This window comes from Nomascus leucogenys, chromosome 4 (assembly GCF_006542625.1).
Source record: "Nomascus leucogenys isolate Asia chromosome 4, Asia_NLE_v1, whole genome shotgun sequence".
Taxonomy (NCBI): domain Eukaryota; kingdom Metazoa; phylum Chordata; class Mammalia; order Primates; family Hylobatidae; genus Nomascus; species Nomascus leucogenys.
Window position 1 is genome coordinate 94,308,312 of NC_044384.1, and position 14,420 is coordinate 94,322,731.

The 14,420-nt window shown below is 40.6% G+C and overlaps 1 protein-coding gene across 1 annotated transcript in view; it reads left to right on the forward strand.

Annotated features, from left to right (window-relative positions):
- The window catches only part of DNAH12 (dynein axonemal heavy chain 12), a 246,885-nt gene that overhangs the window by 152,505 nt on the left and 79,960 nt on the right, over nucleotides 1-14,420 (forward strand). The window contains exons 45-48 of the mRNA XM_030810168.1: nucleotides 7,381-7,575; nucleotides 12,535-12,668; nucleotides 13,154-13,316; nucleotides 14,331-14,411. Coding sequence (XP_030666028.1) covers nucleotides 7,381-7,575; nucleotides 12,535-12,668; nucleotides 13,154-13,316; nucleotides 14,331-14,411 — 573 coding nt within the window. The remainder of the gene's footprint in view (nucleotides 1-7,380; nucleotides 7,576-12,534; nucleotides 12,669-13,153; nucleotides 13,317-14,330; nucleotides 14,412-14,420) is intronic.

Genomic DNA, 14,420 nt, shown 5'->3' on the forward strand with positions numbered 1-14,420 from the left:
ACCCAGTAATGGGATGGCTGGGTCAAATGGTATTTCTAGTTCGAGATCCCTGAGGAATCGCCACACTGACTTCCACAATGGTTGAACTAGTTTACAGTCCCACCAACAGTGTAAAAGTGTTCCTATTTCTCCACATCCTCTCCAGCACCTGTTGTTTCCTGACTTTTTAATGATGGCCATTCTAACTGGTGTGAGATGGTATCTCACTGTGGTTTTGATTTGCATTTCTCTGATGGCCAGTGATGATGAGCATTTCTTCATGTGTTTTCTGGCTGCATAAATGTCTTCTTTTGAGAAGTGTCTGTTCATGTCCTCTGCCCACTTTTTGATGGGGTTGTTTGTTTTTTTCTTGTAAATTTGTTTGAGTTCATTGTAGATTCTGGATATTAGCCCTTTGTCAGATGAGTAGGTTGCAAAAATTTTCTCCCATTCTGTAGGTTGCCTGTTCATTCTGATGATAGTTTCTTTTGCTGTGCAGAAGCTCTTTAGTTTAATGAGATCCCATTTGTCGATTTTGGCTTTTGTTGCCATTGCTTTTGGTGTTTTAGACATGAAGTCCTTGCCCACGCCTATGTCCTGAATGGTATTGCCTAGGTTTTCTTGTAGGATTTTAATGGTTTTAGGTCTAACATATAAGTCTTTAATCCATCTTGAATTAATTTTTGTATAAGGTGTAAGGAAGGGATCCAGTTTCAGCTTTCTACATATGGCTAGCCAGTTTTCCCAGCACCATTTATTAAATAGGGAATCCTTTCCCCATTTCTTGTTTTTGTCAGGTTTGTCAAAGATCAGATAGTTGTAGCTATGCGGCATCATTTCTGAGGGCTCTGTTCTGTTCCATTGATCTATGTCTCTGTTGTGGTACCAGTACCATGCTGTTTTGGTTACTGTAGCCTTGTAGTATAGTTTAAAGTCAGGTAGCGTGATGCCTCCAGCTTTGTTCTTTTGGCTTAGGATTGACTTGGCGATGTGGGCTCTTTTTTGGTTCCATATGAACTTTAAAGTAGTTTTTTCCAATTCTGTGAAGAAAGTCATTGGTAGCTTGATGGGGATGGCATTGAATCTATAAATTACCTTGGGCAGTATGGCCATTTTCACGATATTGATTCTTCCAACCCATGAGCATGGAATGTTCTTCCATTTGTTTGTATCCTCTTTTATTTCATTGAGCAGTGGTTTGTAGTTCTCCTTGAAGAGGTCCTTCACATCCCTTGTAAGTTGGATTCCTAGGTATTTGATTCTCTTTGAAGCAATTGTGAATGGGAGTTCACTCATGATTTGGCTCTCTGTTTGTCTGTTATTGGTGTACAAGAATGCTTGTGATTTTTGTACATTAATTTTGTATCCTGAGACTTCGCTGAAGTTGCTAATCAGCTTAAGGAGATTTTGGGCTGAGACAATGGGATTTTCTAGATATACAATCATGTCATCTGCAAACAGGGACAATTTGACTTCCTCTTTTCCTAATTGAATACCTTTTATTTCCTTCTCCTGCCTGATTGCTCTGGCCAGAACTTCCAGCACTATGTTGAATAGGAGCGGTGAGAGAGGGCATCCCTGTCTTGTGCCAGTTTTCAGAGGGAATGCTTCCAGTTTTTGCCCATTCAGTATGATATTGGCTGTGGGTTTGTCGTAGATAGCTCTTATTATTTTGAGATACGTCCCATCAATACCTAATTTATTGAGAGTTTTTAGCATGAAGGGTTGTTGAATTGTGTCAAAGGCCTTTTCTGCATCTATTGAGATAATCATGTGGTTTTTGTCTTTGGTTCTGTTTATATGCTGGATTACATTTATTGATTTGCATATGTTGAACCAGCCTTGCATCCCAGGGATGAAGCCCACTTGATCATGGTGGATAAGCTTTTTGATGTGCTGCTGGATTCGGTTTGCCAGTATTTTATTGAGGATTTTTGCATCAATGTTCATCAAGGATATTGGTCTGAAATTCTCTTTTTTGGTTATGTCTCTGCCAGGTTTTGGTATCAGGACGATGCTGGCTTCATAAAATGTGTTAGGGAGGATTCCCTCTTTTTCTATCGATTGGAATAGTTTCAGAAGGAATGGTACCAGTTCCTCCTTGTACCTCTGGTAGAATTCAGCTGTGAATCCATCAGGTCCTGGACTCTTTTTGGTTGGTAAGCTATTGATTATTGCCACAATTTCAGAACCTGTTATTGGTCTATTCAGAGATTCAACTTCTTCCTGGTTTAGTCTTGGGAGGGTGTATTTGTCGAGGAATTTATCCATTTCTTCTAGATTTTCTAGTTTATTTGCATAGAGGTGTTTGTAGTATTCTCTGATGGTAGATTGTATTTCTGTGGGATCGGTGGTGATATCCCCTTTTTCGTTTTTTATTGCATCTATTTGATTCTTCTCTCTTTTCTTCTTTATTAGTCTTGCTAGCGGTCCATCAATTTTATTGATCTTTTCAAAAAACCAGCTCCTGGATTCATTAATTTTTTGAAGGGTTTTTTGTGTCTCTATTTCCTTCAGTTCTGCTCTGATTTTAGTTATTTCTAGCCTTCTGCTAGCTTTTGAATGTGTTTGCTCTTGCTTTTCTAGTTCTTTTAATTGTGCTGTTAGGGAGTCAATTTTGGATCTTTCCTGCTTTCTCTTGTGGGCATTTAGTGCTATAAATTTCCCTCTACACACTGCTTTGAACGTGTCCCAGAGATTCTGGTATGTTGTGTCTTTGTTCTCATTGGTTTCAAAGAACATCTTTATTTCTGCCTTCATTTCATTATGTACCCAATAGTCATTCAGGAGCAGGTTGTTCAGTTTCCATGTAGTTGAGCGGTTTTGAGTGAGTTTCTTAATCCTGAGTTCTAGTTTGATTGCACTGTGGTCTGAGAGACAGTTTGTTATGATTTCTGTTCTTTTACATTTGCTGAGGAGAGCTTTACTTCCAACTATGTGGTCAATTTTGGAATAGGTGTGGTGTGGTGCTGAAAAAAATGTATATTCTGTTGACTTGGGGTGGAGAGTTCTGTAGATGTCTATTAGGTCCACTTTATGTAGAGCTGAGTTCAATTCCTGGATATCCTTGTTAACTTTCTGTCTCGTTGATCTGTCTAATGCTGACAGTGGGGTGTTAAAATCTCCCATTATTATTGTGTGGGAGTTTAAGTCCCTTTGTAGGTCACTCAGGACTTGCTTTATGAATCTGGGTGCTCCTGTGTTGGGTGCATATATATTTAGGATAGTTAGCTCTTCTTGTTGAATTGATCCCTTTACCATTATGTAATGGCCTTCTTTGTCTCTTTTGATCTTTGTTGGTTTAAAGTCTATTTTATCAGAGACTAGGATTGCAACCCCTGCCTTTTTTTGTTTTCCAGTTGCTTGATAGATCTTCCTCCATCCCTTTATTTTGAGTCTATGTGTGTCTCTGCACGTGAGATGGGTTTCCTGAATACAGCACACTGATGGGTCCTGACTCCTTATCCAGTTTGCCAGTCTGTGTCTTTTGGTTGGAGCATTTAGCCCATTTACATTTAACGTTAATATTGTTATGTGTGAATCTGATCCTGTCATTATGATGTTAGTTGGTTATTTTGCTCGTTAGTTGCTATAGTTTCTTCCTAGCCTTGATGGTCTTTACAATTTGGCATGTTTTTGCAGTGGCTGGTACCGGTTGTTCCTTTCCATGTTTAGTGCTTCCTTCAGGAGCTCTTTTAGGGCAGGCCTGGTGGTGACAAAATCACTCAGCGTTTGCTTGTCTGTAAAGTGTTTTATTTCTCCTTCACTTATGAAGCTTAGTTTGGCGGGATAGGAGATTCTGGGTTGAAAATTCTTTTCTTTAAGAATGTTGAATATCGGCCCCCACTCTCTTCTGGCTTGTAGAGTTTCTGCTGAGAGATCAGCTGTTAGTCTGATGGGCTTCCCTTTGTGGGTAACCCGACCTTTCTCTCTGGCTGCCCTTAACATTTTTTCTTTCATTTCAACTTTGGTGAATCTGACAATAATGTGTCTTGGAGTTGCCCTTCTCGAGGAGTATCTTTGTGGCGTTCTCTGTATTTCCTGAATCTGAATGCTGGCCTGCCTTGCTAGATTGGGGAAGTTCTCCTGGATAATATCTTGCAGAGTGTTTTCCAACTTGGTTCCATTCTCCCCATCATTTTCAGGTACACCAATCAGACGTAGGTTTGGTCTTTTCACATAGTCCCAAATTTCTTGGAGGCTTTGTTCATTTCTTTTTATCCTTTTTTCTCTAAACTTCCCTTCTCTCTTCATTTCATTCATTTCATCTTCCATCAGCGATACCCTTTCTTCCAGTTGATCGTATCTGCTACTGAGGCTTCTGCAATCTTCGCGTAGTTCTCGAAACTTGGCTTTCAGCTCCATCAGCTCCTTGAAGCCCTTCTCTCCATTGGTTATTCTAGTTATCCATTCTTCTAATTTTTTTTCAAAGTTTTTAACTTCTTTGCTGTTGTTTTGAATTTCCTCTCGTAGCTCAGAGTAGTTTGATCGTCTGAAGCCTTCTTCTCTCAACTCATCAAAGTCATCCTCCATCCAGCTTTGTTCCGTTGCTGGTGAGGAACTGCGTTCCTTTGGAGGAGGAGAGGTGCTCTGTTTTTTAGAGTTTCCAGTTTTTTTGGTCTGTTTTTTCCCCATCTTTGTGGTTTTATCTACTTTTTGTCTTTGATGGTGGTGATGTACAGATGGGTTTTTGGTGTGGATGTCCTTTCTGTTTGTTAGTTTTCCTTCTACCAGACAGGACCCTCAGCTGCAGGTCTGTTGGAGTTTACTAGAGGTGCACTCCAGACCCTGTTTGGCTGGGTGTCAGCAGCGGTGGCTGCAGAACAGCGGATTTTCGTGAGACCACAAATTCAGCTGTCTGATAGTTCCTCTGAAAGTTTTGTCTCAGAGAAGTACCGGGTTGAATGAGGTGTCAGTCTGTCCCTACTGGGGGGGTGTCTCCCAGTTAGGCTGCTCAGGGGTGAGGGACCCACTTTAGGAGGCAGTCTGACCGTTCTCAGATCTCCAGCTGCATGCTGGGAGAACCACTACTCTCTTCAAAGCTGTCGGTCAGACAGGGACATTTAAGTCTGTGGAAGTTCTTGCAGAGTTTTTGTTTGTCTGTGCCCTGCCCCCAGAGGTGGAGCCTACAGAGGCAGGCAGGCCTCCTTGAGCTGTGGTGGGCTCCACCCAGTTCGAGCTTCCTGGTTGCTTTGTTTACCTAAGCAAGCCTGGGCAATGGCGGGCACCCCTCCCCCAGCCTCGCAGCTTGATCTCAGACTGCTGTGCTAGCAATTAGCGAGACTCCATGGGCATAGGACCCTCCGAGCCAGGTGCGGGACACAATCTCCTAGTGTGCCGTTTTCCAGGCCCGTTGGAAAAGCGCAGTATTAGGATGGGACTGACCCGATATTCCAGGTGCCGTCTGCTTCCCCTTTCTTTGACTAGGAAAGGGAACTCCCTGACCCCTTGCGCTTCCCGAGTGAGGCAATGCCTCGCCCTGCTTCGGCTCGCGCACAGTGCGCTTCACCGACTGTCCTGCACCCACTGTTAGGCACTCCCTAGTGAGATGAAACCGGTACCTCAAGCAGAAATGCAGAAATCACCCGTCTTCTGTGTCGCTGGGGCTGGGAGCTGGAGACCGGAGCTGTTCCTATTCGGCCATCTTGGCTCCACCCCCTTTTTTAAAGTTTTAATAAAGCTTTCTTAAGGGTTTGATACATCTGAAAGTCTTGTTTGTGATTTAATTGACAAAAAATACAATGGTGACGTGTCTGCTACTGTCACATACCCTCATTTCTTTTTCTTTTTCTTTTCTTTTTTTTTTTTTTTTTTTTTTTGAGACAGTCTTGCTCTGTCGCCCAGGCTGGAGTGCAGTGGCGCGGTCTCGGCTCACTGCAACCTCCACCTCCCGGGTTCACACCATTCTCCTGCCTCAGCCTCCCAAGTAGCTGGAACCACAGGCACCCGCCACCACACTCAGCTAATTTTTGTATTTTTAGTAGAGATGAGGTTTCACCGTGTTAGCCAGGATGGTTTCGATCTCCTGACCTCGTGATCCACCCACCTCGGCCCCCCAAAGTGCTGGGATTACCGGCATGAGCCACTGTGCCCGGCCACTTTAACCCTCATTTCTAAGATGAAAGTGATGTCACACTTTCTCATTACCATAATCACTTTTACCCACAAAATGTATCACTCACACCTGGATATTTAATTCCCAGCCTCCAGCCATAACATCTGGAGTGAAATGGCCTCAACACTTTCAAGTACTCTGCTTTTCTCTTCCATGAAATGGCAGCACAGATAAGAGTTCTTCCTAACATGGGGTTGTTGTGAGGTTTGAGAATCAAACAAAATAAAGCACTTACGTAGTGTCAGGCATTTACACAGCGCTCAGTAAATGGTGCATTACCAGTTCATGGTATGGAGTGTGAAAGGATAAAAGAGGACAAAACAACAACAACAACATCAAAAGCCCATGTTCTTTGCTTTTATCTGGGATATGTCAGAGATGTGACCAAGGCTGTGAATTAGTGGTATTCTCCTGATTTATAGGAGAAATGCATCCTCCATATGCCCATCCAAGGAATAGTCACCTTTGGGGAATGGAATTTCCTAAGCTTTGCTAGGCTTTCCTGCTGCTTTAGCTATTATCCATCTTTTCTTCCCATCACTTTGCTACTAAACTTTTCCATTGCTTCACTATTTCTGTTTTATATTTGCTATTTTATATACATCTATATTTTTTAAACAGGATCATATTCTATATACTGTCGCAAAACTTTTTTTTTTTAGTTATTTTATCTTGCTTATCTTCCCGTAGCACAAAATACACTGTGTGTGTGTGTGTGTGTGTGTATGTGTGTGTGTATGTGTTTTGTTTTTGTTTTTGTTTTTCTAGAGATGAAGTCTCACTGCTCTGTTGCCCAGGCTGGAGTGCAGTGGTGCAGTCATAGCTCACTGCAGCTTCGAACTCCTGGGCTCTTACCTCAGCCTCCCAAGAAGCTAGGATTCCAGGCATGAGACACCGCTTTATTATTTTTAACTGTTGTATAAAATGCTAATATGTGGATGTTTTACATTTATAACTAGTTCCTTACTGATTGATACTTCAGCTGTTTACATTTTTTTCTCTTAAAAACAATGTAAAATTATATTTCTGTACATCTTGGTGAACTTTTGTGATTATCTTTAAGGTAAATTCTTGGCAGATAACTTGTTTTTAAATTATAGAATTTTGGAGTTGGAAGAGCTTTTCTAAGTACAAACTATGTCAAAGCCATTCTATTGATATAAAACCAAAATTTTACAGATATTTACAGGGTGCAATAAAACTTCTTCATATTCTAATATCCACCAATCTCATTACCAGCTTATCTATTTTTATTTACAAGGTTTTTATTTTCTGATATTCCCTAGGGTGTTCGCCCAGTAGCTCAGGCTGGCAATAAACATGATGAACTCAGTCCCTTAGCTCTGTTTGCTTTCTTTGTGAATCGCTGCAAGGATAATCTTCATGTCGTGGTGGCCTTTAGCCCCATTGGAGATGCCTTTCGAAATCGCTTGAGACAGTTCCCATCCCTCATCAATTGCTGTACCATTGACTGGTTTCAGGTTCGTAATTTTTCTTGGTTGGAGGGGGAGGTAATATCACAGTAGCATCAACATATTTTTAACTCTTTTGGAATTTTACTGAAATATTTGAAAAACTTTATTAATATACATTCAGCAAGTGTTTCTTGATCACTTACTGTAATGACAGGCATAATGTTCAGCACCAGAGACTGATAAGACTACATGATCCTCACAAGGAGCTTACACTGTAGACTGGAAGACAGAAAAAGCAGTCAGTAATCATGATTATATAAGACAGCCATAATGCTGATGTGCAAAGGGTATACATACGAAGGCAGTGAATTTCTGAGGCATGAAGATGAATTAGTTACATAGAGAGGGAGTGTATTAGGAATCAATAGGAAATTTGTATGTAAAGAAATTTATTATGAGGAATTGGCTCATATGATTGTGAAGCCTAAAAAGTCCCAAGATCTGCAGTTGGCAGGTGAAAGCCCAGGAAAACCAGTGATGTAGTTCCAGTCTGAAGGCCAGCAGGCTCAGGAGCCAGGAAGAGCCAATTCAGTCCAAGTCTGAAGGGAGGAAAAAAAAATAATGTCTTAGCTTGAAGGCAATCATACAGGAGGAATTTGGGGGAGGGTCAGCATTTTTGTTCCGTTGGATTGAACAAAATTGGACAAGGATAATTGGATGCAGCCCACTGACATTAGGGAGGGCACTCTGCTTTACTCAGTCTATAATGATTTAAATGTTGAACTCATGTAAAAACACCCTCACAGAAACACCCAGAATCATGTTTGACCAAATATCTGGGAACCTCATGGCCCAGTCAAGTTGACACATAAAATGAACCATTATTAGAGAACAGTACTTGGAAAAGGAGAAGGGTGGGGAGAGGATGGCTCATCTGCCCCACTGAAAACTGTTTGGTATAGCTGGCTGGCATTTTAAGGGCAGCAGCAGTTGAGTTGGAGCTTTGGGTGGGTACCAGGTTACAAAGACATTGGCAAGGTATTCCCAGGAATTTGGTTTTATACCAGAGATATCACAGTAGCATCAACATATTTTTAGATAATCTGCATTTAGGAAAAAAACCAAAACAGTTGGAAGCTGTGTGGTGGGTGAATTGGAGTAGGGCAAAACAAGAAACAGGAAAACCAACTGGGCAACAATTTCAGTCATGCTGGAAGTAAATGATGAAGGTCACTGCCTCACCTAAGGCAGACTGTCACTGCCTGTGTAAAACCATTTGGTATTCATACTCTTGAGAACAGTAGCTCATGGTACCTTCTATTTAATTGTTTTATGCTCAATAGAATGTGGACTGTGCATTGACCCTGGATAATTTTTTTAAAAAAATTAGTTTCTGGTACTGATTTGTTTTATTCTCTTTGCCTATTATCAACTGCATTCTGGTTTTGTTTGGGAAATCACCCTCCATGTAGCTATGTATCAGAGGGATTGAATCATGGTTGGTCTAAGTCAATATATATATATTTTTGAGACAGGATCTGTCGCCCAGGCTGGAGTGCACCAGTGCAATCACAGCTCACTGCAACCTCTGCCTCCTGGGCTCAAGCAATCCTCCCACCTCAGCCTCCAGAGTAGCTGGGACTATAGGTGTATGCCACCATGCCCAGCTCATTTTAAAGTTTTTTATAGAGACAGGGTTTCTCTATGTTGCCCAAGCTTGTCTCCCATCTCAGCCTCCCAAAGTGCTGGGATTATAGGCACGAGCCATTGTGCCCGGCCGTAAGTCAATATTGGTGCTCTCAGTCGGGCATGGTGGCTCACACCTGTAATCCCAGCACTTTGGGAGGCCGAGGTGGGTGGATCACAAGGTCAAGAGATGGAGACCATCCTGGCCAACATGGTGAAACCCCATCTCTACTAAAAATACAAAAGTTAGCTCAGTGTGGTGGCGCATGCCTGTAGTCCCAGCTACTCAGGAGGCTGAGGCAGGAGAATTGCTTGAACCCAGGAGGTGGAGGTTGCAGTGGGCCAAGATTGTGCCACTGCACTCCAACCTGGCAACAGAGTGAAACTCCATTTCAAAAAAAAAAATGTATATATATATATATATACACAGTCACACACACGTATGTATATATATATTTATATATATATGTATGCTTTCATTTCTCTTGCTAATAATTGTTTTATGCCTGAGCCCATATATGAACCATTCCTTGCCAATGGGTCTTGAGGTAAAGTCTGCTGGGGAGCTTTGGGGAAAAAAAGTATTTTCACTATAAAAGGAGTCACATGGTAAGAAAAGGGCCTTTTTTTAATCTCTCAATCTTGTTGCTTGAGAATGTGATGCCCATAGCTGCAGCAGTCATCATGTCACCATAATGGGACAAGCCCAAGGGTGAAATAAAGTGCACTGAGAAAGGGAACAACAAGACGGAAAGAACGTGAATACTTGATAATATAGTTGAGCTTCTAAATGAAGCAACCCTGGAAATACCCTACTTCTGGGTATTACTCTATAAGAGTATGCATCTTCTTTTCTTTGAAGATACAGTAAGACTGGTTTTCTGCCTCTTTAGTCATAAATATTCTAACTGCTACAGATAGTATTAAATATGCATGATTATTAGCAGGATGATTAAAAATGAAGCACCCAGAACATAAATATAATTCTCTGTAATTTTTTTTTTTCCTGTGGACCTGCTTTTTAATGGAGGGGACAGAGAGTAAATAAGATAAAGAAGTAAATATACACAAGGTAAAATATACGTGAACTGGTGACAAACACTAAAGGGAAGACTAAAACAGGAAGAAGTGCGTGGGAAAGGTGGGGGAAGAGAAAGAGGATGTTGTAATTTATTTTATTTATTTATTTTTTATTATACTTTAAGTTTTAGGGTACATGTGCACAACATGCAGGTTTGTTACTTATGTATATGTGTGCCATGTTGGTGTGCTGCACCCATTAACTCGTCATTTACATTAGGTATATCTCCTAATGCTATCCCTCCCCCCTCCCCCCACCCCACGACAGGCACTGGTGTGTGACGTTCCCCACCCTGTGTCCAAGTGTTCTCATTATTCAATTCCCACCTATGAGTGAGAACATGCAGTGTTTGGTTTTTTGTCCTTGTGATAGTTTGCTGAGAATGATGGTTTCCAGCTTCATCCATGTCCCTACAAAGGACATGAACTCATCCTTTTTTATGGCTGCATAGTATTCAGTGGTGTATATATGCCACATTTTCTTAATCCAGTCTAAGCCTCTGTAATGTTTTTTAATGATGTGTAAGTTATATGACATTTAACCTGGCATTTTATAAAACTTCACTAATCTTAATAGTTCTTTAGAAGTCTATTTTTAGATTTAAAATATATATTGGTACAATTGGATCACATGAATATAACAATCTATTAATAAAAAATACATACACTGGCAGTATGTGCTTAGGCTAGACACCAAAAAAAAATTGGTCTTAAAATGCATATTATCTGCCACAAAGGAAAAAAATTATAAGCATATTATTGAAACTAAATGAAAGGAAATCTGGAAAATACTCTAGTGAGCAAATAAAGATTAATGATATGCCATGTATTGGTAAGTGCTGAGAAGAAAACTCAGTATAAAAGACAGAGTAATGAGGGAAGGAATGCTGTTGTATAAAGAGTGCTCTGGGAAGGCCTTCCCAATAAGTCAGTATATGAGCTTGGATGTGAAGGAAGTGAGAGCATGAACCACATGGAGGTCTGAGGGAAGAGGGTTCCGGTCAGAGGGAAAATCACATCCAAAGACTTAGAGGTAGGAGCATGCTTGGCATATTCCAGGAAAGCCAAGGAAGGAACCATTTCACTAAGATGGAGAGGACTGGCTAGGAAGCAAATTTGTAGGGAAGAAAATTTAAAAATCGACTTTGGACGTTATAGTAGAAATTGTGATGGTCTCCCAGTAACAGAAACCCAAACTAAACACATTGGGTTTTTTAACTCTCATGTGAAAAAAAAATCTAAAGGTAAGCAGAGTGGGGCTTTTGTGGCTTAACAAAGTCATGAGGATCCCAGGTTATTTCTGCTTTACTATTCTTAGCATGTGATTTCCATTCTCAAAGTAACTTAGGACCTGAGGTGGCTGCTGGAGTGCCATTGTTCACAACCATGTTCCAAACAAGAAGTAGAAGAATGGGCCGGGCGCGGTGGCTCACGCTTGTAATCCCAGCAGTTTGGGAGGCCGAGGCGGGCGAATCACGAGGTCAGGAGATCGAGACCACGGTGAAACCCCGTCTCTACTAAAAATACAAAAAATTAGCCGGGCGTGGTGGCGGGCACCTGTAGTCCCAGCTACTCGGAGAGGCTGAGGCAGGAGAATGGCGTGAACCCGGGAGGCGGAGCTTGCAGTGAGCCGAGATTGCGCCACTGCACTCCAGCCTGGGTGACAGAGCGAGACTCCGTCTCAAAAAAAAAAAAAAAAAGAAGTAGAAGAATGAAAGTAGGCCAAAAAGGATATCCCAGCTCTATGTAACTCTCTAAAAAGTCTTCCCTGAAGTCCCCACCCAACAACTGCTTATGGGTCATTGGCCATTCTGAATTCCAAGGGAGTCTAGGAGATTTAGTCTTTCAGCTGGGTGTATTGCTATCTAGAATAAAATTGGAGTCCTAAGGAAGGAAGGGGCTAGCAGATATTGGGTGGGCAACTAGCAGCTTCTGCCACTGTCATGATAAATTTGGGATGCCTACTGGACATCCAAGTGGAAGAGTTGGGAAGACAGTGTAATATATCTTTGATAACTAAAATTTCATTGATCCTTCCTTTATATTATCCTTTTTTTCATTTTAATGTATAAGAATATTAGGTCTTTCAGAGACCTCAGTCCCTCTTATTCTGTTTTCTTCATTAAAGTTTTAATTTTCTCAACACCAAATTATTCTCCCATAGAAAGTCATGTAACTTATTATGCGTTAACTTACGGAGTTGGAATGAGACTACTGTTCATCTTAAATTTCAAGTGTTTTTCCTTTTCTTATTTTTAGTCATGGCCTGAAGATGCTCTTGAACGTGTAGCTGTGAAATTCTTAGAAACACTGGAGCTTACTGAGGTTGAACGACAAGAGATAGTTCCAATCTGTAAACACTTTCACACCTCCATTATGGATCTTTCAGAAAGGTTAATATTAGTAAATTTAAAAATGACAGTGAAGGGATTTGTGAAGCCCATTTCCAATTAATTGTAACATGTATTTGCTATCTTATCTGCTATCCCCTTTCCTACTGTACTTAACCTGGTTTACGTGATATCTTGGGTCTCTTACCAAGTTAGATCCTCCTGGCTTATGAAACACGTGAAATAGTCTGATTCTTTCTTGTTGTAGTTCATCTTTTATTAGACATGTTTGTTGATTTGTGGCTTTTTAAAAGATAAGATCTCACTTGATTTGTGCCTTTTAAATATGTCACCACTAGTTGATATTTTAGAGACAAGAAATTATAATGTGGTAATATGTAGGATTCTAGAGTCTTAAAATGTTCAAGTACTCAGTAGCTTCTGTATAAAATGTAATCTTTATTAAATGTCTGTTAATGGTATGTTGAATTTACCTTTTTGTGAAATCCATTACTTAAAGTGAGCTATGTTATCTGCCTCTCTTTTAGGTTCTTGCATGAGTTAGGACGACATAACTATGTTACTGCTACTTCTTATCTTGAACTCATTGGCTCATTTCGACAGCTTTTGACACAGAAGCGACAAGCTGTCATGGAAGCAAAACAACGATACGTGAATGGGCTTGACAAATTAGCTTTTGCTGAGTCTCAGGTAAATTTGATGAGCTGCTCAAAATGGTGATATATACTGAGAAGTATAAGAAATAATAATACAAGCTACAATTTACTGAGAATATGTGATATGCCAGACTCTTTGTTATGTCTTTCACATCTATTCCTTCAGTTATTCTTCATAACAACTCTATAAGGTAGATACTTTTATGATCCTCATTTTACAAATGAGTACAGTAAGTTTTACAGAAGTTCAATAAGTTGCCTAGACCACACAGACTCAAATATATCATGTTTTATTTTTAATTAATTTTTTACCATTTAAGAGAATATAAATTTAGGTCGCTTTTTATTGTAAAAGCTGGTTAAATATAAGATTTGTGGTTTTTTAAAATGAGTCAAGTGCTAGTAATACTTACTAGTGTTAGTTCAACATAAGTAATAGAGGTTTGGTTGGCTGATCTTTGTATCATGTGTCATGCACAGAGTATATCAGGAATACTCTGAGATGCTGCTTTGTTTTCAATCTACATTTCTTCCATGGTGACTGCATTCTCCTACTGAGGTCGTTTGTGAAGAAAACTGGCCCACACTTTTTTTCTTTAGATGGAGTGTCACTCTGTCACCCAGGCTGGAGTGCAATGGCGCAGTCTCGGCTCACTGCAGCTCCACCTCCCGGGTTCAAGCAATTCTCCTGTCTCACACTCCCAAGTAGCTGGGATTACAGGCACATGCTGCCACGCCTGGCAAATATTTTTATTTTTAGTAGAGACGGGATTTCACCATGTTCCCCAGGCTTGTCTCAAACTCCTGAGCTCAGGCAGTCCACCTGCCTCGACCTCCCAAAGTGCTAGGATTACAGACGTGAGCCACCGTGCTTGGCCCTGGCCCACACTTTCATAGTTTTGTTTGTCATGCAAAGAACTAGAAGAAAAAGTTAAGATTTTCTGCTCCAATACTTTTATGGATACATTTAAATTTCTATTTTCTGCATTTGGTTTCAATAGCAATTATAGCAATGGACACTTAATCATATTATAAACTGTCTCTTTAGGTTGGTGAAATGCAAATGGAGCTTGTTGAATTACAGCCCAAATTGGAGGAAGCTAAAATTGAAAATGCAAATATGATGCAGGTAGAGTAT